The sequence below is a fragment of the Papilio machaon genome, chromosome 16 (assembly GCF_912999745.1).
Source record: "Papilio machaon chromosome 16, ilPapMach1.1, whole genome shotgun sequence".
NCBI lineage: Eukaryota > Metazoa > Arthropoda > Insecta > Lepidoptera > Papilionidae > Papilio > Papilio machaon.
In genome coordinates this window covers 7,273,846-7,300,029 of record NC_060001.1, presented here as the reverse complement: position 1 = coordinate 7,300,029, position 26,184 = coordinate 7,273,846, and the positions used below count along the sequence as shown (strand labels likewise).

The 26,184-nt window shown below is 33.4% G+C and overlaps 2 protein-coding genes across 2 annotated transcripts in view; one reads left to right on the top strand and one right to left on the bottom strand.

The window, feature by feature from the left end:
* Nucleotides 1-1,132: 1,132 nt before the first annotated feature.
* On the bottom strand, nt 1,133-5,420 carry LOC106716615 (CCR4-NOT transcription complex subunit 11). Its single transcript, XM_014510163.2, has 10 exons — nt 5,267-5,420; nt 5,094-5,185; nt 4,491-4,714; nt 4,075-4,235; nt 3,758-3,908; nt 3,435-3,566; nt 3,129-3,329; nt 2,796-2,935; nt 2,107-2,272; nt 1,133-1,647 (listed from the first exon to the last, which is right to left on the bottom strand). Exons 1-10 carry the CDS (start codon nt 5,320-5,322, stop codon nt 1,522-1,524), a joined length of 1,449 nt encoding a protein of 482 aa, XP_014365649.1. The 5' UTR covers nt 5,323-5,420; the 3' UTR covers nt 1,133-1,521.
* Nucleotides 5,421-6,662: 1,242 nt separating this feature from the next.
* LOC106716462 (E3 ubiquitin-protein ligase Nedd-4) overlaps nt 6,663-26,184 on the top strand; it is a 33,680-nt gene continuing 14,158 nt past the window's right edge. The window contains exons 1-4 of the mRNA XM_045681425.1: nt 6,663-7,008; nt 17,217-17,296; nt 23,263-23,344; nt 23,890-23,928. Coding sequence (XP_045537381.1) covers nt 6,847-7,008; nt 17,217-17,296; nt 23,263-23,344; nt 23,890-23,928 — 363 coding nt within the window. The 5' untranslated portion in view covers nt 6,663-6,846. The remainder of the gene's footprint in view (nt 7,009-17,216; nt 17,297-23,262; nt 23,345-23,889; nt 23,929-26,184) is intronic.

Genomic DNA, 26,184 nt, shown 5'->3' with positions numbered 1-26,184 from the left:
CATATTATAAGAAAATAGATATCTCAGCCTCATTGCAATTGAACGGAAGTAGGAAGGTTAGATAAGTCTTCAACAACTTACACTACTAAAAAACTTAACCCTAAAATAAAATTATGTCTCAATCCCATGAAAATTACTGAAAAATAAAACAACAGATTAAGTAATAATCCACCCTGCAATCATATGATTTATTTTACTAATAAAATATCAAACTTATTTGAATATAGTAACATTATTGTTTGAAACCACAATGGCAACTTTTATCAATACGATTTTTTGTCTGTTGATATTCAGTCCTTTTTACACAGTTTCAAGTATATTTCATAATTTATAAATTTGCCATATTTACATATTTTTGATTGCATCAATCTATATATATAAAAGAAAGTTGTGTTAGTTACACTATTTATAACTCAAGAATGGCTGAATCGATTTGACTGACAATTCGAGCAGGCAGCTTAGAACCAGGAAACGGACATAGGATAATTTTTACCCCATTTTCTATTTTTTATTCCGCGCGGACGGAGTCGCGGGTAAAAGCTAGTAGCTAAATAAAATTACAGGATTATGACAAAAAGTAACATCTCATGTTTTTACATATAAAGATTCTATACTTTTAACCACAAGGTTTCTCATAAGAGACAAATATATCTAGTTTTAAATCAAAGGCTAAATATTATAAACAATAAAACAGTACTATTTAAAAAATGTAGGTATAAATTTGGAACAAAATTATAGTTGAACCTGGATAAGTGAGGATCATTGTCCGGTCCTGACGGACGACCTTCGTAAGTAAGACCCTTGGGTTAGGAAGAAACCTCTAAGTGTGAAAAATATCAACTCTCCTGTACTATCTTTTTGTTGAAATGTCTTGTGTTCTTTAACTAGATGTTTATTTGATTTGTTTCTTAATAAAAATTACCATTAATATATTTTTTTTAAATAAATATTTCTTCATACTGTAAAATAATGAAAAAGTTTATTAATTTTTTTTAAATAATATTTTTAATTGTTATTTTTTTTTCATGATTTAGGGTTGATTTTAATTAATTCGAAAACGCAATTCATTTATTATACTACTTAAAAATTATTTTCATTGAATGTTGACATTTTATAAATTTTGTAGGTTAGAGTTAAGACATAATAGGACAGGTTTTGCCTAACACCTAAATAAATTACATTAAAAAATCACTCCATATCGCAAATCTTAAGAAAATAATCTTGCACACTTAGTTCTAACTTAATATTAAGTTATTAGTCTTAAATATCATTAAGCTATACAGTCTGTAAGAATTGCTTCGTTAGTAACACGGTCAAAGTTGTGGGCAACAAGTCATCGCCCAATGTTGGACATGTGGACTTAAGCCATTAGGCAAACAAAAGCCCATTTGTGGCACTAGCCCAACAACTAAGTTGTGGGCTTAGTTTTTAGCTCACTGGTGGGACTAGCCCTATAGTTGAGTGGTCGTGGGCTTCGTGTTTAGCCCACCAGTGGGCGTGGGATTGAGTCAAAAACATTGGCTAGTTGTCCTTTGTATCCTTATGTCCCTCTCCCGAGTCCAATTGCTTGAGCAACCTGAAGAGTGCGGCCGCTTCTCTGATCCTACTGAATTCTACGCAAAACGCCTCCACTTCTATAAACAGTTCCTACAATAGAAATACAAGGTAATTTCATCATCATCATCATCAGCTCACTATATGTCTCCACCGAGGGGCTTGGAGCTTAGGGTACTAAGTTAACTATGGCTTAGCCACCCCTAGTGGCTAGGCCATAGTTAACCACGCTGGCCAAGTGCGGGATGACTTCACACATATCATTGAATTTCTTCTCAGATATGTGCAGCTTTCATCACAATGTTTTCCTTCAACGTAAGAACGTTGGATAAATGTACGTATGACAATCGAAAAACACATTGTTACAAGTCGGGATTCGAACCCAGGACCTGCAGATTGCAAGTCAAGTGCTTAACACCTGAGCCACCGACGTTATCAACAACAAAGTAATTTACTTCAAATATATTATTGGATATTAAGGTGTCTGATAAATCTACTGCGGAAACTGGGTCTATTCAGTTTTTCTGACAACGGCCTAAATGTGTTAATCACCTTAACATTGATGATCTTGTTCCTGATGAGTGATTGCAGGAAGACGCAGACGAGCCTGACGAGCCTGTTCTGCATGTAGCGGTCCCGGATGGTCTCACATGTTGAGATGCAGTTGCTGATGTACAGGTGCACGAACTCCACCGGCAGGTCCACTGATGTGGTTAGCCTGCACAATTCATCTTTATTACACTACTAGCTATCGTCCGCGCGGAATTAAAAAAAAACCATCAGAACTAGCCTATGTGTTCTTCCACACTATGATCCACATCTATGCCAAATTTCCTCGTGATCCGTTGAGCCGTTCTGGACATACCTACCAACAAACATCCATCCATCCATCCAAACATTCGCATTTATAATATTAGTAAGATAAATGCGAACATTTGGATGGATGTTTGTTACTATGTATCTCCAGAACAGCTGCATGGATCTCGGTGAAATTTGGCATAGATGTAGAACAAAACCAGGATAGATAGGTTGCTAATTTTCTTCAATTTTTTTTTACAATCTGCGCGGATGGAATCACAGGCGACAGCTAGTTTAAGTTGAATTATCACTTAAAATTCTATCTTCACGAGATGGTTTCCTTTCTTTACCAACGGTGCTTAAATGTCTTATAAGTGGTTATAACCAAACAATTGACCATGGTTAAGTTCTGGTGACTGTAACCTTCAGTGAAGGTATGTTACCTGTTGACCACCTCCATCGAGTGCAGCGACATCTCCATGTTGACGAGCACACTGAAGTACTCGGTGATGTGCTGCGAGTGGATCAACTTCAGCAGCACCGAGATCGCTACCATCGGGTTGTTCTCCACCAGCTCCGGTAGCTGAAGAGTAAAATAAATATAAAACATTGAATAATAGTTTTTTTTATAAGCCTCTATTTAAGGATCTACTTCTGACACAGACAGAAACAAAATAAAGATTAAAAAATTATGAAAAAATATTCTAGGTAAGGTAGTAGGGCAAACATGACATTACTCAGTAATTTGTGACTAATTAGGGTAAACACAACAGTACTTGGTAGGGCGTGACGCCAATCTCATATACGATGTTGGGTTCCTGGTCGAGTAGTGCCAGCAGGCGCTGCTGGTGTGGCACACTGAGCGCACCCTTCAGCGCCAGCTGCGTCAGCTCGCGCGCCTCCGACACCGCGCCCACAGTGTCCTTCTCCTCTGGCTTCTTCTCCTCACGCTCTTCTTTCCTCTCTTTCTTCTCCTCCTATGTGACAAAGATAAGTGACACAAAAACCTTGGTAATTGGTTGAATTTAATATTTTTACACCGAAATCTATCTAAAAAGACTATTATCTATTTTTATCCATACCTTTGATTTGTGCTGTTGTAGGACTCTTCTTTCTGGAACTTTCTCTGGAGGTTTTAAACCAAGCAATCCTTCGTAGTCAGTGTCGTATAGCGGTAGGTACGCGCCATGATTAACCAGGTTTTTCCAAACACCCTGTAAACAAAGTTATTTCAACATCATAAAATAATGCAATGGCACCTCCTGTTTCCTTATTCCTGATATATATTGTAGTTTTAAATTGGAGTTTTTTTTTGCCTAAGGATTTATCTTTTACTATTCTCACACATTTACAACCTCTAAATATGAGTATGGCAACTTTAGGTGTCCATTACTGTGCCACTTACCTCATCAGCAAAAGATATCTCAGTGGGGTCGAGCAGGAAAGTGGGAGGCGGGATGGGTCCGGCAGCGCGCAGAGTACGGTGCAGCGGCAGGTAGTCATTCCCCATCAGCGCCTCTAGTAACTCCTTCATTGCTATTCGGTTAGGCGGACTCCTGCAATTATATCAGATTTGTAAACTATTTTAACTCAAATTATTATAATATAGTATAGTTTGCTTCTTTGAATGTCATAAATGCAAAAACTACTAGAACCCATGATTAGACCATTATAATTAACTGTAGAATCTGGTTTAACTAATAATGCATTATGAGTACAAACCCATCACCAAGTGGTATAAGTGCTGACACAGTCGCCTTGGCCACTGAGCTGGTCTCCGTCGCTCTCTCAGCTAATACTGATTGCAGTGATGAATAGTCAAAATCTAAATCTTTTGATACCACTTCCGTTAACATTACTTGCTTTGCTGTTTTCTTTAATATCTGGTTCAAAATGAAAAAGGACATGAATTAAAATGTTAACAGCCTCTAAAACATAAACAATGACTATGTTATGTCTGACAAATCTTTATAAGGTTATTCTGTCAATTTTTTAATACTAGATGGCATATGTGCTACTGATCACTTGATATCTAAAATAGTCAAGCAACAGCTGTCTAAGAACAAATAAACCTAGCTAAAGAGTTATAGGTGGGTTTACTGCCAATACATGTGTTAAACTTGACATTGTTTACTTACATCTTTTATGTTTACAGGCAGGAATCCAAAGAGCTGTCCAATAAACAGCCTTTCCTGAGGTGCTAACGGCAGTAAACCTGGTTTGCCTTCTAAAAGGTGCAGGAATAAGGAACTGAATGGGTTCTCTTGCTTGTATGTGTCAAAGATGATGGCCAGAGCTACCACTCGCTGGCCAGGGAGGGATAAGTCTCCTCCTGTGATCAGTGATGATAGAAGAAGACATACTGTGGAGATATAAGAGAATTAGAGATAAAGATTAGACATAGAGAAAAAAACATTTTGAACCTTTTATTATAAATAAATGAAGTCTCTAAGATATATTAAAACAATGTTTTATTGTACGTCTTGAACCAATTACTGGTTAAAATCAGACAAGTGTTGTCCAGGGCAGTCGGATACAGAGAAAATGTATTTCAAAAATTATAATACTAATCTAGCTATTTATATCAGTCTTTTAAACAAACTAGATTAAACCTTAGTAATAGTAATAATTGTAATAAAAATGCTTTTATGGGTGCACATTATTTAAGAGCTATTTTGCTTTGTTTAAACACAAACAGTTAATAAACTTATGCTTTAACCAAACCAAGCACAATTACTGACAGTTGAAATGTTCTGTTTTAGGAAACCTTTTCTGGACTTGCGTGGAGAGGATGTCTAAAGCTTGCGAATCAATCGTCTGTTCAGAAAATAAGCTGTAAATAAAAATACTTTGTTTAATACGAACTCTTCCTTGTAGATCTTCAAAAAGTTTCTAAAATTAACAAACAACATACTCTAAAATATATTTGCTCTGTTCGTTTATCAACTGTTGCGACATTTTGAAAAGCATCAAACAAAAATATTTTAAATTATATTTTGTTTTGAATTATGAATAAACTTTTATAGGTTGCATTTGGTTACATCTCCAGCTGAGATTTCATTTGTCAATCTGGTATGTCAAATATCGTCAAAGTCAATGTCAAAACCAAAGATTATAGAAATGGCAGATAAAACATAAGTATAGTTACAAATATCGGTTACCGTACCAGTATGGATTTACAGTAAAAACTTTACATTACATTGAATAATTTTTCTGTATTGAACATTTAATTATTATTTTCAATAACAATTCCGTTTTCTTAACAATGAAATTTTTGAGTTTTGTATTAAAAAGAAAAACTAAAAGGCAAGATTTCCCAGAGCTTCCATTTATATAATAGTTTATCTTCGCATTTTTATTATATAGAATTTTGGCAACTGCAGCGACCTAAAGTAGACCTTGGCCCACGACAGTAAAAGTTTCCACTATCCTCAGTCCCGCATTATCATTTCAGTGTCTTGGCGTTGCAGTTCTTGTAGAATTTTCTTCACCTCGATTGTGGTGACAAACTAACACTGGATAACACAAGTACCATAGGCACGTTACACGCTTCAAACACTAAGCATTATTTATAGGTGCCATGGTAGAAGGGGCTGAGATCGCACTGTCACCGCTCTCTGTTCCATTACAGGAACTAGGACGTTAACTGCCGCACTCAAGAGTCGTTAATTTTAAGGATGACTCTTAGCGTTACCTTTCCATACTACAATAAGGAAAACCTCTTATCGACTCTAAGTTAGGCTGTAAGATGAAGAAGATATGTACTTTCACTGATACGTTGTAAAGTTTATCTTCGGTAGGAGTGGCAAAAGCTTGATTTTGGAAACTTAAAAAATAACAATAACGATGTAACGTTGATAGTTCTATAAGGATGATCAATGTGTACTCGTAAACTTATTAACTCTTCATTCACGATAGTAGTAGACTAGTGAAACGTCATATTAGGCTGTGATGTAAAAGATATAAAATATTTATTAATCATTTAGTTAATATTGTTCCATGTTGACGAAGTCGTGGGCAATAGCTAGTTTTCTACTAATATATTTATTTTACAATTTTGATAATTCTGTCACGTTATTGTTGTTTAAGAAAGAGAATTGTAATTGCTTAAAGTAAATGTTTTAATAAAGGCTATGTAAAAATTTCTAAGCTTTGGAATACAATCCAGAAAAAGTATATCATGACAATATTGATTAACTGATGCCGTTATCACAAAAATTTAGATAAAAAAATACAAAGCGAAAAAACTGCTCGACTAGGTCATAGCCGTACCCAGTTATCATCTTAGCGTTAATTATTACCGTTCGCTCTTTTTATCGTGCTCATTTCTCGCGGCGATAAGATTAGAGTAGTCATATGTCGCACTGCAGCGCCACTTTTGTTACGAAAATCATTCTTTATATTTTTGCTTGTTAATTGAATAACAAAGTAAACATTATTTCATGCGGAAAAGAAGGAAAGTGATGTTGAAAATAAGTGCTATAGTGTTTCGATATGAGAGACTATCGTTCAGTCACAGTCATGCATAACGTTAGACCATTGGAATTCATTTCAAGGATTAGTGAGCCGCATCGAAGTCGGTCGTCTTCTTGGTCATCATGGAGACGAAACAATGATATACAGAGATCAGAACCTAGGTTCTCTTTGCAATATCAGGTACTTACTTAATTATTTGCTCACATTTTTTAGGTTTTGAAACAATAAAAATTCTTAGATATTCTTGTCTTACTTATCAGTTTAAAACTAAAAAAATGTCACATTCTTTAAGACCCAGTAATTGTCGTGGCTGATTATTGTATTTAAGGTAGAAGATTAATGTATAAACACAAGAAGGCGTAAGTTTTTTCTTGTACGTCAATCAGTATTAAGCAATTTTGGTAGTCTTTAGAATAACAATGTTTTTGATGTGTATGCTGATACGAGCAGTGGGCCTAGTACGAAATATTTGTGACCTCAGATGAAGAATTATATAGATATGGCATGCGCGTTCACCCGTAAGGGACAGATAGAGAGTACTATAGACTATACCTATATATATGTAAAAGGATTGGGGTTACCAGTTGTCTGTTTTGTCCCGAAAATGAATAATTACGATATAATTTAATATAGACCAATTTATATATTCCCAATTAAATTGTAATTAATAAACGTAATAAATATAAAAAACAATGCGTAATTTTTGTTTATGTGACTAAGATTACGTAAACAGATTTTTTTAGTAATACTTAGTCAGGTCATAAATTCTGTCACATGTTTAATATAAAATAATTGAAACAAGTTTATTCATTATGTGACCATTTATATACCAAATTGAACTTAACAAAACATAGATTCTTATGACACTAAAGTTTATTCAAAATGACATCCGTGATTTTGAATACAGGCCTTCAATCTGCTCGGCCAGTCGTCTATCACAGCACGAACGAGGTCCATGTCAATATCGGCGGCTGCCTTAATCAAGGATGTCTTGAGTGACTCCAAAAAAAGAATTTCCCGATATTTTTTCCCGCGTACCGCTTCAACAAAGCGCGGCATCTCTTCAGTCTTAGGTCCATTAGACGAGCATTCAAACGATGTCCTATTTTTCTTCGATATGCACGAAGCCCTAAGTCTTCATAAAAAGCTACAAAAAACATACCAATATTATAGTCATATAATTTTAAATTACTCTGTATATCATTACAGTGAACACTACATGTAAAACTACTTAATATTAAACTATTTTGATTGTAATTTCTAAGAAACAAAATTTACATGGGACAAATTAAAAAGCATACTCTTTAAAATCAACGGGATAAGAAAGTATCAAATATTTAAAAACACAGCATATACCAGAATTAAAAACTCCTTTTGAAATCTGTTGAAAATATTATAAAAAATGTGAATTGTTTCATTTATATACATTATACATACTATAATTTATTTCCCCTAAATTCAGGGTAATTTTTAAAACAAGATGGTGGTATTATTTTTACGGGTAATAACCAACCAATTTGAAAAGAAGTTTAATATGGCCGCTTGTTTCCCAGATCTACAGTATATTATTTGACACAAATGACATCTGCGTTTGGGCGCATAATGTTCGAAAAATACTATTTTATTTTAGCTGATTTTACCCGTATTTTAACATATTAGTTATTACAAAGACTGTAAAGAGCAACTAGTTTGTATTTTCTTCCTTATTTTGTATGAATACATGTGAATAAGTGCGTAGTTTCAGTACTTACGATTGAAAGGTTATGTTTTTCTCTTTTCGCTGACTACGGCTTTTACAACCAACAATACAGCAGTATACCATGTTTTATACACTTGATCTCACTAAAACTGTAATATCAAAATATTTTTGCACAATTACAGCCACTAAGTACTCACAATTTTCGAAAAATAGCACGAATGTCAAACTTTGTTAGGGACAACCTAGGTTGTTTGTAGGGGACAACCTTTGTTCCAAACAAACCCCAAAGCCTGGTACGCAGAAAGGGACAGAAGATAGTTATCCCTGTCTTTGTCACGTCACAGGAATTGGGTATAACTGTATCTCTCTCACTCACGGTATTATTATTACCGTGTCATAGACTTGTTTGTGACAATCGCCTTCATAGGTCACGTCAATGAAATTATGTCAAAATAAGTATAAGATTTTTGGTGTACTTTATGCCCGATAGGGGCGCTGAACAAATTTTAGTGTTTATAAATTATAGATTTTGCCGATGACGATAGCCGGTTGTCACAAATATTCGTGCTAGGCCCCGGGTAACTTTATTGAATTAGGATGTTTTATCCTTGATATGATCAACACACAAAACACTTAAACATAACAGCAACAAGATCTTTGTAACATAAAATAATCCAACCTTAAAACCAAAAAGCCTATTGACTGAGGCTTTATTTGTTAAAGGATGAAATAGCGCTATCTATTGGCTGCATTTCAAAAGAAGGATTTAAATTTTATGATTGAAACTAAATAAACTGTAACGTTATTTTAGAATATAATGATTTAGCAACGAAAAAAAAAATTGCGAGTCGAACTCGTTTTCACTTATTTAGAATATTATTTCTTATGTCCGCTGCATGTATTTTGTGCTGATCAGTGCTGATGTAATAAATACATCCTATGATACTCCTGGGAAGCTGGATTAGAAGAAATCGAATGGCTCTTCACTCGTCAAAATGGTTTCAACCGTTTAGGCTTTAAGGTGACGGTAACCAAGGAATTTACAAACAAACAAACGCACATATATAAAACAAAATTTCATAGGCGCGAAAAACCCCCTGGTCTGTCGGGTAATAAAAATTTTTGGTTTTATGTCAGCAAGTCAGGACCAGAAGAAATTTTATGACATTTTTATCAGATGATGATTGATTATGTATAAAAAAGGATTTCGTTTCTTATTGAAAGTTAAAATAATTGATTTTCTTTTCAACGTCCACTACAAAAACTTACGTAGAAAGGAATGCAATGCGTAAAAATTGACAAAGGCTGTCAAGCTGTCACTTGATTTGTCATTCAAGGCGCAGCGCAGTGGATAGTTTTAGCAATATTTTATTTTTTTATTTATGTGTATATGTGATTATAAAATTTCGTATGATTCTCGTATTTAGGCTTTCCGTTAAAGCCTATTATAGGTGTGAATTTCTGATGTTATTAAAGTGCAGAACAAGTTTAATGGTGTTGCAGAAGAGTATTGGATAGCTAACGTGTCATAACATTTAAGTTATTCCAACCGATGTAACACTAAAAAGTGTTTAACTTGTTTACAATTCTGTTTATAAATTAGTTTATTTTCACATGGGTGATGGCTTGGCAGTCGGATACACGTGTAAGTGTTAAATAATACAGTTTGAACAAAACGGAAAACATAACTTATTATAATTCATTGCTATGCAAATATGTCCTTGTAATTGATTTGATATTTAAACGAATATTTTTGAGGCTGAGGTTCTTGTAGGCGCTCGTGTGTTGTTTGTTAAGTTGCAAATAAGTTGAAAAGACGTTTTATTTATTTGTGACTGTTGAATTGTTGATGTCATTAGTTGGCTTAGTTTCATTGTTGTTATCTTCTTTTTTAATTATCATTTATTTATTTATTTATTTATTTATTCAAGTACAACCACAACATATATATAACACACTTACAACTTATCAATTAAACAGTAATAGACCTTATACATATGCAAATATTGGTGTACATAACGTTTACGATAGTATTTGTTCAAGTAGTAGTTTAACTTTTTGGAAATTATTATAAAATAGCACTATTTTATATCTATGTAATTATTCTATTGATTAAGCAAACAGTAATTAGTTGTAATAATTTTTTTGAAAGAGTTAAAGTTCATGCCAAAAAGATCTATATTATTTTTAGTATTCTGTTCAACTAGTCTGTTAAATCCAGAGCAAATCCTGTTCAGAGGTGAATGTTGGCCGAGGTTTGTCCTACACCGAGGGACGTGAAAAAGCTTTTTGGCACCGCGTGTGTTCGATCTCGGTACCAAAAAGAACACATTCTCAAGCAGCTGTTGACAGTGAAGTGAACCATTTAGAAGCTTGTACAGAAAGCATGTATCTAATACTTGTCTTCTTGATTTCAATGATATCATATTAAAGTGTTTTAACCTTTGAATGTATGGACTCCGATGTGAAAATCCCCTCGCATGAAATGCTAAATGGCGTGTGTAGCTTCGTTGTATACTCTCAACTCGTTGCGACTGCACCGCATACAAAGGATTCCAAGCAACACTCGCATATTCGAGTTGGCTACGCACAAAAGCATTGTATAACATCTGTTTAGTGTGTAAAAGTTTGAAGTCCTGGGTGTTCCGTCTGAGAAAGCCTAAAGACTTAGCAGCCTTGGCCACTATGTTATTGATGTGAGTTGTAAATTTTAATTTAGAGTCTATTGTCACACCAAGGTCTTGTACTTCATCGAGCTCAGATATAGCTGCGCCGCCTAACTCATACCTTGTGGCAAGTGGTTTTTTCTTCCTGGTGAATTTAATATGGTAACATTTTTTTACGTTGAGAGTCATAGAATTTTTACAACACCATTTTTCTATCGCGTTTAAGTCTTCTTGTATAAGATGGGAGTCCTCAGAGGATTTGACAACCTTATATAACTTTAAATCATCTGCGAACATAGATTTCTTACAGTTTTTAATGCAGTAGGTTATATCATTGATAAAAACCAAGAATAGCAGGGGACCAAGGTGAGAACCCTGAGGAACGCCGCTGTCAGCATAAAACACGTCTGATTCATATCCATTCACATATACATATTGTTGTCTATTGTTTAGATATGACTTTATCCAATCTAGTAAGGTCCCGCCCAAACCAAATGCTTCAAGCTTGTTAACCAGCAGGGAATGGTTAACTTTGTCAAAAGCACTGCTGAAGTCTGTGTAAATTGCATCGATTTGCATGCCCTTATCAACATCTTGTGATATATCGGATATGAAGTGAACAAGATTTGTGTGAGTGGAGCGACCTAATCTGAAACCATGTTGGTCAATGGAAAGATTCATGTCAATTAATCTACACAGTATTGGGTATACCAGTGATTCAAATAATTTTGAAAACGTTGACAGTATAGAAATGGGTCGGTAATTCGTAACATTTGCATCATCACCTTTTTTGAACACGGGTATTATACAGGCCTTCTTCCATATTACTGGAAATCTTCCTTCTTGAATTGATCGGTTATATATAAGTTTAAGAGGAAAAGCCAGTATTCGACCACATCTTTTGACAAATAAAGGAGGAATCGTGTCGGGACCTGCACCTTTAGAAATATCAAGTCCTCTGATTTTTCTTAAGATTTCAAATTCACTGATTTTGACATTTGAGACAAATTGATTTGACATAGAAATATTCGTACTAAGATCACTCTGAGAATCAACGCACTTTTTCGAATACACTGATGAAAAATGTGTCGCAAATAAATTGACGATGTCTTTACCACTTTGCGCAGAGAGATTGTCTTTGTACATTCTCTCTGGCATGTGGGAACATCTGCTTTGTTTGTTCTTAATGTATCCCCATAGTAGTTTTGGGTTTCTAGAGATGTTCTTTTCCATTATTTGCTTATAGTATTTATTGCAATTGTCATAGAGTTTATGCGCACGTTTTCTGAGGATATGGTACTCAAATTCATCACGCGGATTATTAAATCTTTTAAATCGTTTGCGTATTTTTTCCTTTTCTTTTAAACAATTAATTAAAGAACTATTAAACCAAGAAGGATATTTAGATTTAGTAATGCTTCGTTTAGGAACATATTTGTCGATAGAAGTCTGAAGTATATCATAGAAAACAGCCACCATGTCATCAACATTAGAACAACAGGAGAACTTGTAATCCCAGTCAATTTCTTTTAATTCGCTGTTTAAGGAAACGTAATCGGCTTTATAATAGTTATATTTCGTACGGGGTTTTTCGCGTAATAATCTAGTATCTGCATCTGGGATGGTAAGTAAGAGACTGGGATGGTATCGGTAGCACTTAGATAAAGGCTGTAGAGGTTTAGAAACATATGCCTTTGGAATATTGCTCAAGATAAGATCGAGATATCTATTATCAGCGTTGGGAATGCAGTTATGCTGATACATGTTATTTATAGCTAAAAAGTCGGTAAGAGCAAGACCAAGAGATGAATTATGATTCGATGCTTTCATGTAAGTGCAACCTTCGACTGTGCTCCAGTTTATGAAATTTACATTGAAATCTCCTAGTATTATTACATCATCGGCTTGACTAATCACTATATCAATACTATCCAAGAATTTAGTAAGTATATCACATTTTATTGGTGGTGGCAAGTAAACCACGCAGATTGCTATTTTGTGTAATCTTCCGTTTTTTTTAGTATGTATTACGACCCAAATATTTTCAACATCGATCTCCCAACTTTCAACTCGTACAGATGGTATGTCACGTGCGACCGCCAATAATACCCCTCCACCATCCTGCTTATCCGATCCCCCACACACTCTGTCCCTCCGGTAAACCACGTATCTATCATCCATTACTTCCTTGTCGGCGATATTTTGGTTTAACCATGTCTCTGTAAGTGCGATCACATTGTAATTAGATGTATGGACATTTTTTGATATATCGTTAGTTTTAGTTCTTAAGCCTTGTACGTTCTGGTAGTATATTTCTAACATTGAATATTCAAAGGTGCCACAACATTCGATAGTATTTAATTTTAATTTAGGAGGCTTAGGCTATCAATACTTTTTATAAGTAGCTGTTGGCAGTTTTCATCTTTGCGAACATAGATGCGTCCATTTCTAATCCATACAAATTTGTAAGATAGTTCCTTTGCTTTTTTTCTAGTAGCTGCGTGTAGAGATTTATTTTCAGGAGTGAGATGTTCGGTAACAAAGACAGGAGAATGAGCGCCACCTATTCCTAAATGTTGAGTTCCTAATTTTTTATCCGTATTGGCTTTATTATATTTCATTACAGCGGTTAAGAAGGCATCTCGCTGTCGGGGACTTCGTAATTTGGCTATCACTGCTCGAGGTCTGTTGTTATCCCGAGAGATTTTAGCAACCCTAGTAATGTGTTGAATATCTTCGGTGACTAACGGGTAATTTACAATCTTTGCCAGTTGGTTCAGTGTATTTACTAGGTTCTCTGCTCTGTTTTCCGGTATACCATTAATCTCAATATTGCTGTCTCTCATGTGCAATTCCATTATATTGAGACGGTTACCAAGGTCTTTAACATCTTTTTTTAATTTATCGTTCTCCGATCTAAGAGTTGATATAATTGTCGATTTTTCTTGAAGAATGTTTTTAATCTCTTCGTATTGTACATTAATGAAATCTATTGCCTCCTGAAAACTATCTATTTTATCATTTATTATTTTTAATTCTGCGCGTATTAAGTCTTTTATTTTATTATTAAATATATTGGACAGCTCCTGTTGCATTATTGTTCGAAGTTTGTCTTCCGTAACATAATTACTTTCCTCATGTGCTGTAGGTAACTCTCTGATTGGCTTATTGCGTAAAGTTTTATTTGAGTGTTCAGTTGTAATGTCTTCAGAGTGGGACCGCGAAGAGGTGTTTGTGTTGCCGGACTTCGGAACATGACCGCAGCATTCAGGACACTTCCACGACAATTTTAATCGCGATTCCATTGAAGTGAAACGTTTTAGTGTTACATTAGCGCACATAAGATCATATTTGAATTTACATTTACAGCAGACCATGAACTCTTTCGCTGGTAATGTTAATTTACAACCACTACATATAGTCGGAGAGGCCATTATGACGTTACAAACGATTAATTATTGTTGGTGGTAAATAAAGGGAATTTTTTCCTTAACTTAAAGTGTACAAGGTTCTATAGTAAAAGGACATACATAAGCTTTAAAAATTACAATTAGGAATTAAAATTTAATCTAACGTAGACTTATTTTTAGACCACAAAAAAAAATAAAAAAAATAATCCGTTTAAGTAATTTAAAAATAGAGAGAATTTTAGTTGGACTGGCAAAAAAAAATACTATTCTATCATATAAGTTAATTTTACAAACAAAAAAAAAAGAAAAGTAATTTTTGTAAAAGTGTAAATAAAATTGACAAAACAAAAATTTTCGTATAATTTATGAAAACTTCAAACTATATTTATATAATGACCAAAATGTGTAAAAAAACAAAAAAAAAAAGAAACGGCATTTAAATACATCAACATACAGGACATATTAAAAAAAACAAAAAAAAAAAATTTATAAAAGTTCAAAACTGCTTCCCCGGGCACGAACCAGTGGACTCGCTGAATTCTCTCTATTATGGTTGGACTCCGCAAGTAGTGGAGCCGCTGCGCCACGATTAGTTTTAATAAGGTGTTGAAATATGAAATCCAATAATAAGACTTCTTCCAATTTGCAAATTGACGCGGGTAAGTAGCAAAATAAAAATGTTCATCACTGATTACTTATGGCCAATTCACTTTCGAACACCGGTATTTGTCACAAAATACGCACAGCACTTATAAGTTGTAGCCGCATTCGTGAGCGACAGTTTCGACAGAATAACGTATTCAAAGTTAAATTGAGTTTTCTTGATTTGTTGATTGTCCTAGAAGACAGAACCTGCCGCACTCAAGTCTCGCGCTCTAAATCGTAATTAACTTATTATCTTGATGTTTTCAGCGCCCTCCACAACAACACAGGTGACACTACACATTTTAATTCTCACTGTATACTTAATTCGGAAGTTGGACTTGAGTAACTATTTTATAATAATAATTGGGCGCAGCGCGATGTGACGCCTGTCACCGTCTAATATATAAAAAAAAAAAAAAAAAAAAAAAAAAAAAAAAAAAAAAAAAAAAAAAAAAAAAAAAAAAAAAAAAACATTAGTATCTGTTGTAAATTTTGTATAAAGGTATGTGTTTAACTTTGTTTACTTTTGGTCAATATTAAGTTTTTACATATATTATTATCCATAAACATTGCAATACAGGCTTAAGTCAGTCCTTATTAGAATTAACTGTCTCCACTTAATGTAATGAGATATAAATAAATATTTGGCTTTTACATTTAATGTACATATATACTTAATTGGTAATTTTTTCACTTTGACACAAATCCATGTTAATTGATGCATTAATGAGTTGTTCAGCAGTAATAAATTGTTGGTTATAGGATAACATAAAAGTATTATCTTAAAATTTAGACTAATGACTTGGAAATTTATATCTATGAGTGTTTGCAATGTGTGGGATATAACAAAGTAAAATGTATGCTGAAAAATTTCTACTACTGGTATAGTTTCGGTCTAGATAAACACATGTAATAGAGAGTAGGGATTCTCAATGATTTGCAATTATGCTTAAAATGTTTTATGGAAAGTGTTCTTAACTTCTGCTTCATATACTCTACAAATATTATTGTATTTTGATCTCTGTGCAAATAACATTAACATAGTATACAGTAACATAGAATATAAACTTATTATTTGGTTTTTGTCTGTTAAATATGAAGATATCATAGTCATACATAACCTTTTTATTTTAATTTATAATTACAATCTTATTAAAATTATAAATGTGAATATTTGGATGGATGGATGGATGTTTGTTTGAAAGTATCTTCAAAATGGTTCAACGAATTTTAATGAAATTTGGCACAGATGTAGAAAATAGTCTGGAAGAACACATAGGCTTATTAAGTTTTAATTTCGCGCGGATGTTGTCACGGGCGACAGTTAATACTTAATATTTTTGGAAACATGTATTAGTGACATTACATACAATTTCCTATGGTTGACTAATATTATTTAAATGAGAACTTGAACTATATATCTCATATCTCACCTTGTTTTAATAAGGTGAGCAAATTGCCACCTGAATTTGCCAAATAGCAAAGGGACCGCTGCCGTGAACATGGACATAGGCTACTTTTATTATGTTGTCCTGATGAACTTGCAAACTACCGCCTAGTTTAGAAATAAATAAATGCTATGCTTGGAATATCTTCCATGTAACACTATTTATTATAATATTTAAATTAGTAGTTGACATATCTGAATTTTGTCTCTTAAAATATGAATTAATTTTGAAACATGCTTTGAACATAGTTATGCGTTGACTAGTAGTGTTGAAAGCTATTGGATTTTTCGGAAAGTCATTTCGTTTTTATATCTATTTTTTTATGTTTATTTCTATGTTTGTTTCTATTTTTTTTGTTTAATAATGCCTTTATTAGCTCCAACCGACTTTCCAAGATGTGGTGAATCTTCGTCGAATATACACGAATCCTAAGTGGAGAAAAAACGAAATGACTTTCCGAATCACCTATTAATTAATATCAAATTTAAAGCAAAATATACAACTTAAGGTTTCTTTACAGACGGACGAGAACAGTTTTCTTCTTCGTCTGAAGATAATAGGGGCTTTCTCATTGGCCAAGAAGGACATCTTTGGTGCAAGGTAAGATATTTAAATATATAAGACAGACTAGCTTCGTTATTAAATTGTATAAACATCATCATTATTATCATCAGCTCACTATACGTCCGCATCAAGGGGCTTGGAGCCTACCCTAAGTTAGAGGTGACTAAGCTATAGTCAACCACGTTGGACCAGTGCGGGTTGGTTGTCTTCACACATATTATTGTATTTCTTCACAGATATGTACATGTTGCACGATGTTTTCCTTCACCGTAAGAACAACGGATAATATAAACAGTATATTGAAAATTATTTGCTAATGTTTCCATTACAAATAAACTTGTGCTAGTACAGTTGATTCTGGATAAGCAAGAGTTAGTGTCCGCGATATTTTTCTCTTATAGAGGTTTCTCTATAACCTTAGTTTCTGAGTGAGGTTGTCTGTTGGGATGGAACAATAACCCTCTCTTATACAGATTTAACTATATATGATTTCTGACTGGAAGATTAGTTTTTAATTTCATTGTTGCCTGTCGCCTCCCAAGTAGGGTTGACGACAGGCAGGCGGCCGGCCGTAAAAACTTAAGCCAAAACTTTAAGGTTCATAAAACCAAAACAAACAAAGACAAAATTGTGTGCCGACCCTACGTAAGTGGGATAAGGCCAGGAAGATGATGATGAAGATTAGTTTTTCATAACCCATTTTTGTCAAGGAATACTTCTTAATGTATAGCTAGTATAAAAATTATTCTATGTCGTACAATGTTGATCAAGTTATAGTCTATTGGCTCTATCATAATGGATGCACTTTAACTATTAGCTACCACTTAAGCCTTGTATTTCTGATTTACGAAACTCTATTATTTTAATAGTTTGTTATTATATCAGAAGAAGTTTGTTTACTACAAACCTTTGTTTAACTTATCCTTTTTAAAATAAATCACAATGTCAACTGCCCTGCCCACTCTAATGTTATCACTAGTTTATGACTTGGCTTTGTTTTATAAAATGTTTTATCATTCAATAAATGATAATCATGGTAAAGATATTTTATAAGATTAAACCAATGCTATTGATGATTCATTTTTCCTTTCAAAGCTTTGTCAATATGAAGACTATTTAAATCAATTAATGCGAAAAATAAATTACTTTACACATGGTAAATAATTTTGTGTGTAAATAAATTAAAAGTGTTAATAACTTCAGCTGTATAATTCATGAAATACCCAGACTTGAATAAACATTTTGATACCGCCCGTAGATTCAGTCTTATAAAACAAAAACACATGTTTTGTACAAAGTTATACATTTAATTTATCCACAAGCTGATCTTTTGAGCTCATTTTTCTATTCAATTTGAAATATACAGCGTACTATTTAATATATCGTTAATTGCGAGTATTGCTTAGACTTGTGTAGGTCACGTCGGAACCAGTTCAAATGTTCAGCTCACATAGGAACCGTTGAGTTGTGGCTCAACATCTATAATGGCCGCTCACAGCTCAACGCGTTTTACTATACGAGCCGACAAGCCACGAGTCAGCCATTCATAACTTGACGTATAAACTGAATTGATCTGCGAGCCTGATCACTGATCTGATTCACACATGCAAACTGTGAGCTGATCTGTAGGTCATCGATTTTAGTTGAGTTACCGATGCTTAATATTGCCGATTCCTTCCATTTTGTTGTAACCGACTTTCACTGTATGAATTCTGAAAAGTATATAAAGTTATGTTGTTTTTGTAAATGTACAAGAAGTTAGCTAGCATATTATTGGTAATTTCAAAATGGAACGTTATTGACTGATTAAATGAAATCGATAAGAGGAGTGAGATCATCAGTCGGTAGCAGTTACCTGTTTCTATACTGCGACATCTGTGAACTTTAATTACGTCATTTGTATTATTATTTGTGGTTAAATTAATGTCTTAACGATATGTCACACACAGTTACTAAGTGTAGATATATTATGAGGAATCTGTGTTAAAAAATATCTGCGATCTTTTCATGATTAAGTGTACAGAATCACCAGTCCTCGTCAAAGCCAAGTTGAACTTGCCGCGCGCTCTAGAAAGCATCTTTGTATATTTCTAAATCGATAATCTACGTAAGTAGCATTATTTTAATTCATTAACTATTATCAGATATCATATTTATAGAAAAAACATGTACGTTAACTTGTCTAAAAACAATGATTAAAGGATCTTAAGTCTATGACACATATACGAGTAGTGATAGAGTTAAAGATATATGGAATTGTGGGACATCCCCTGCAGAAGTAACAATACCTACGTATTTTAAAACCTGTCCTAGGTTTAGCATTAGCATTATGTCATGAGACTTTCTTTTGCAACATCTAATCTATATTTCTGTATTGGAGGTCTTATATCCATCCATTTCTTTTTACTATGCAAGTACGGTCCCAAGTCTAACATAGAGAAATTAAAAACATAATCGTGTTGAAGATATAAATGTTTATTTTAGAGTACATATAAATACTTGCGTGCAAATAAATCCATCTTAATCCGTCAACTTACATGCTCGGTTTATTTCGATGACTCGTGCGATTTATTATATAAAGATCGTACCTATCAATAAATCTATTATCAACACTTAGATGTGGGTCATTAGTAATGAAGAACAAGCAGTGCCCAAAAGTTGGTTAATACTGGAATCTAACAGAGATTCCAAAACTTTTTGTTACAGACCACTTTCATAATTTTAGTTTCGCTGTACATTTCTTCTTTAACTTGTTAAGACTCAATTATTTTCTTCTATGGTATTATTCAGTTGGTTCTAAGAGACCCCAAGGGCAGTACTATCGTTAGGGTAGAACGCGGTTGTGTGAATGCCCAGGGCGCTGGATCGAAAATCGGTTCAGTACTTTTGGCCTATTTTTTTCTGTTATAATATTAGTATAGAATAATATGCAGTATATAAATAATCAGAAAATATGGCCACGCTATTCTCAGCATTTAAAACTATGTCCTTTACTCATTTGACATTCAAAGAAATTCCAAATGTCCATTGTGTATTGACAAGGTGTCATTGATGTAGGTAAAAAAAAAACTTAAAACAAAAGGTGATTAATTAATCGAACTCAATTTCAGTGTAGTTAAATAATAATTTTTAGTATAATTGTACCTTCACAACGAATGTATGATTTCGAAGGTAAATTTGTATGGAATATTTCTTATCAAAACGTCGACGATAATAATCGGTTATTAACTTAAAATAATGAGAGCGCTGAACCTGTTGCTGGTAATTTACAATACGTTAATGATTTTTATACATAAATAAAACTAATTTTTATGCATGTATTATTTTAGGGGATAGATGAAAGATTAGTGTTTTTGGACGATAGATTAAAAAATTAATGGACCGATTTCCGAAATTCTTTCTCCACCAGACTCTATATTTCTGACGTAGGCAGTGTTTACTTTTTAGCCGACTTCAAAAAGAAGGAGGTTATCAATTCGACTGTATTTTTTTTTTTTTTTATGTGTGTTACCGCGAAACTCGGCCCCTGGTGGTCCGATTTTGATAAAAATTATTTTAATCGAAAGGAAGTACTTGCAGGTGGGTCCCATTTTTTTGTTTTTTTTTTTAAATAACTAGAAGACTAGTAGATTTTGAATATAGCTTCAAAATTTGTTGCGGAAATTAGGGACATTTTTGCTTTCAGCGCTTACGTAGGCTAAACTATAGGACCTACATAAAAATGATGTATGGCGAATTGTAGCTCTTTAAATGTGCTAAATAAAAGTCCGCGATAGCATATATCTATCTTTTATAGTTTTCTCACAGTAACCATTTTTTTCTTTACGAAACATTAATTAAATTCATGCCCTATTTCCGACGCTATTATTCAAGTTCAGTATTAACCCTTATGTAAATAAATATGTTCATTATCAAGAGAATTTAATGTAGATTATATTTGCAATTGAAACTATATCATTCTGTCTAATAGTTTAGGAGATATCGTAAGAATAAAATTACGCGGAAACGAAAAATGCTACATCGCGTTACAATGAATAGCACAAATTTGCTTTCTGGGCTTACGTAGGTCAAACTATATGACCTACATTAAAATGATGTATCGAGTAATTATAGATCCTTAAATTTGCTAAATAAAAGTCTCAGGTGGCATATATCTATCATCTATGGATGTCTCACAAAAACCATGTTATTATGAACAAACTTCGATTAAATTGCACACGAAAAACAGCGTCGTAAGCTTACGGCGCTATTATATTATATTCGATATGAATCCTTATCCAAATAAATATGTTTGATGGCTAGAGTATTAAATGCAGATTACATTAGCCTTTAAACTATGTAATTCTGATCAATAGTTTGGAAGATATTAAATTATTAAAAACTACGCGCATTCGAAAAATGCTACTGCGGCGCGCGGCTGGACAAAATTAAAGGCACGCTACGATGTATTAGTTCGTTAATTTTCAATTTGTATACCGATTTTGATAATTATTTCATTGTTTAAAGGATAAGTGGTTATCTGGTGTATTCTAAATTAGTTTTTGAATTGAAGTACACACATATTAAATAGGAAAGTCCTTTTTTTTATTTGTCTTATTTATGTCTTTATACGTATTAAGGAAATTTGTAATTAAACTTCAAATTCACTAAAAATTGAGAAATAAAACAAACATTTTAAGAAAAAAAAATAGCCGACTTCAAAACAAAAAAAACTATCTCAAACAAAATACGCTCAAAAGTAACTTAAAAAAAACAATTTCAAACAAAATGCACTCAAAAGTAACGTAAAAAAACAATTTCAAACAAAATGCACTCAAAAGTAACGTAAAAAAACAATTTCAAACAAAATTCACTCAAAAGTAACATAAAAAAACAATTTCAAACAAAATGCATTCAAAAGTACCATAAAAAACAATCTCAAACAAAATGCACTAAAAAGAAACAAAATAATGACATGAAAACTTCTTTCTTTCTTTCTTCTCTCTTTCAAAAACCCTCTAAACTCTAAAGAAAGTTCTCTTCTTTCTTGTAACATGTCTATATTGTATAATTATTGTTATTTTGGAGTCGGTTTCGGCCTAAGTAGGGACACAAACGTAAGTATGTCTAATACATCTCAAATATAAAATTTCATCTATTTACTTCGGCCGACACCGACCGCGAAATAACAATAATTATACAATATAGACATGTTACAAGAAAGAAGAGAACTTTCTTTAGAGTTTAGAGGGTTTTTGAAAGAGAGAAGAAAGAAAGAAAGAAGTTTTCATGTCATTATTTTGTTTCTTTTTAGTGCATTTTGTTTGAGATTGTTTTTTATGGTACTTTTGAATGCATTTTGTTTGAAATTGTTTTTTTATGTTACTTTTGAGTGAATTTTGTTTGAAATTGTTTTTTTACGTTACTTTTGAGTGCATTTTGTTTGAAATTGTTTTTTTACGTTACTTTTGAGTGCATTTTGTTTGAAATTGTTTTTTTTAAGTTACTTTTGAGCGTATTTTGTTTGAGATAGTTTTTTTTGTTTTGTAATAACATGTTTAAAAAAAATCCACCAGTGTGAAGCTGACGCAGGCCGCTAGTATTAAAAAGATAGACGAGTATATGTTTTAATTACCCGACTGTACAGAGAGATAATGTTTTTTGCGCGTATCTATAAGTTCTAGTGTGATTTTCTATATCCCAAACGGCTGAACTTTTGATGAGTGTGTCCTTTCGTATTTTTTCTCGAAGTGTCATAGAGTCTCCATACAGTCAGGTTTATTGTTTTATTAATTCCCAACCAATTATATACTAGCGGTAGCCCACGACTTCGTCCGCGCGCATAAAAAAAAACTTAATGAGTACCCTATGTGTAAGTCTAAGCTATGTTCTACATCTATGCCAAATTTCAACTAGATCTATGCGGCCGTCCTGGAGATACTTTCTAAGAAATCCATCCATCCATCCATCCAAACATTCGCATTTATAATATTAGTATGTGAATATAAAATATCTGTTTACAGTGACCCGTACGTCCGCGTGGAGCTGCAGAAGATAGACGGTGACGTCACTGTAGAGACCTTCCTCACCAAGACCAAGAAAAAGGTGACGCATACACAGACTTAAATTATGTATTACTAGCTGTTGTCCGCGGAATTAAAAAAAACGTAATAAGTAGCCATTGTGTTTTTCCAGACTATGCTCTACCTCTATGCCAAATTTCATTGAAATCTATGCAGACGTTTTAAAAGTACCTTCAAACAAACATCCATCCATCCAAACATTCGCATTTATAATATTAGTAAGATGTCCAATAGCGCTGACAATTACAACACGATTGTATAATAAATATAACATTGTCATGTCAAAAAAAAAATCTTTTGAGAGAAATTGTTGGTTTACGGTTTGAATATTTCAGCTGTGGAATTCCATGATTACAATTGCAATTGCAAAGTAACAAAAATATATTTGCGTTAGTTAGAACTTCAGCTTTCCAAGGTTTTTAATCGTATGTATTTTTTCATGAAATATATTGTAACAGTTACCTGTTCATAGTCAATATGTATTCAAGGACTTTGATAATGGAATGTCAATGTAATTTGTCTCATAATTTATTTACCGCTCTAACAAAGTTGTAATATTTTTTTCAGACCTTGAACCCGGTATGGAATCAAGAGTTCATATTCAGGGTGAGTGGGAATTTTTATTGCTAACTAGCTGTCGTTCGCGACTACGTCCGCGCGGTATTAAAAAAAAGCGTAATAAGTAGCCAATGTGTTCTTTCAGACTAATTACTACGTCTTTGCCAAATTTTATCAAACTCCATTCAACCGTTCCGGAGATACCTTCAAACAAACATCCATCTAAACTTTCGTATTTATAATATTAGTAAGATAATAACTACGATATTTTAATTTTATATCAAAGTGAATCTTAGTTCTATGCAAATTATGTATGGATATTAATTTTTATCTTAAGGGTGGCTGCAGATGACAGGTTGTTCGCGTACTATGTAATATAAAGCGAATGCACGCGCGTTCTCAAATTACCTCATCACCAGCTGCCACTAAAGTAACGAAAGAGTTCAGTAAAAGAAAAAAAAATAAAACAGTTAAATCATAAATTAAAAAAGTAAAAGAATGTTTTTTTTGTTACATTAAGGTGTTGCTATATTAACGTCACACTGTATATTGTAAGAGCGTCGGTGGCTCAGGTGTTAAGCACTTGACTTGCAATCTGCAGGTCCTAGGTTCGAATTCCGCTATGTACCAATGTGCTTTTCGATTTTCGATTTACATACATATGTACATTTATCGGACGTTCTTACGATGAAGGAAAACATCGTGATGCTGCACATATCTGAGAAGAAATTCAATTATATGTGTGAAGTCAACCCGCACTGGGCCAGCATGGTTGACTATGGCCTAGTCACCCCTAACTTAGGGTAGGCTCCGAGCCCCTCGCCGGGGACTTATAGTGAGCTGATGATAATAATAACGTCCCAAGGTGTACCCATTGGTGTTGATATTTTGTTAGTTTCTTTGTGTATTTGACTTAGTTTAAGATAATTTTTATCTACACCACTCGCGACACTTTAGAGATTTGTTTGAGTATTTATTGTTGTTATCAACGATATTTATTATTATGAGTTGATTCATTTTCTAGTGTTTCACTTTTACAACTTGAGTTTTAGGATCGTGCTTGATTAATTTTAGGCATCGATCCAAAATAATTTCTTTGTAAAAGTAAATTGATGGTTTTAATTTTTTTATTGTTCAAGTCCGTATTCATTTTGCAAGGAGTTTAAGTTTTTTATTGCTATAATAATCATGTTCCGATTAAAGTTAATAATCAATGTGTATAAAGACTTCGTTATATCTTAGGATTTTTGTAAAATACGCGATCAATTTTCGTCTATTTTGCACCTCTTTTTTTGACAATTCACCGAAAAGAACTACGTTATACCTTTTTATCATAGTATCAATATTGTTTTCTTCAAATCAATCACTTACACTTTTCATGGTGATGATTTAACAACGGCTTAATAATTATTCTCATCTATAATAGAAAACGCCAGTTCGCAGTCTCCTTGGAGACACTGTTAGGGCTTCCATATAGTATAATAAACGCGCTTGAATACAAAGGTAATTAGGATGATATTTATGTGCGTTGACAATGCCTTTTTATATTTAAATATACTCAATATAAGTTGGTTAGTTTTGGTTATTTGGATTAATCTTTATTTGTCTTAGTTTTCTTTAAAAGTGCGGAACACTGGGAATAATAATTTTGAAAATACAACTAAGTACCCAAACTAACATTGACTAATCACTTAATTATGTTTATTAATGACTAGAGGATTTTTTTTGATATCTCCTCAGAAGATTGAAAACGGCGGTGACTAGTACTAGTGATGCAACGGAAGTGTCTTAGCGGAACCAGAAACGGAAACAGATGTTAAAAATAAATTTTAGCGGAAACGGAAACGGAAACGGATGCGGAAACAGAAGTGTAAATAATATGAAAAATAAACATATTTACAAATTTACCTAGTCAGGTCATAAATTCTGTCACATGCTTAATATAAAATAATTGAAACAAGTTTATTCATTATGTGACCATTTATATACCAAAATGAACTTAACAAAACATAGATTCTTATGACACTAAAGTTAATTCAAAACCTCCGCGATTTTGAATACAGGCCTTCAATCTGCGCGGCCAGTCGTCTATCGCAGCGCGAACGAGGTCCATGTCAATATCGGCGGCTGCCTTAATCAAGGATGTCTTGAGTGACTCCAAATTGGGATGAGGCTTTGAGCACGCCTTTTCCTCCAAGTGTTGCCATATCTTGTAATCTAACGGATTCAAATCTGGACTGGAGGAGGACCAGTCTTAGTGCCGGATGAAGTCGATTTCACGCACCGCCAGCCAGTCTTGTGTGC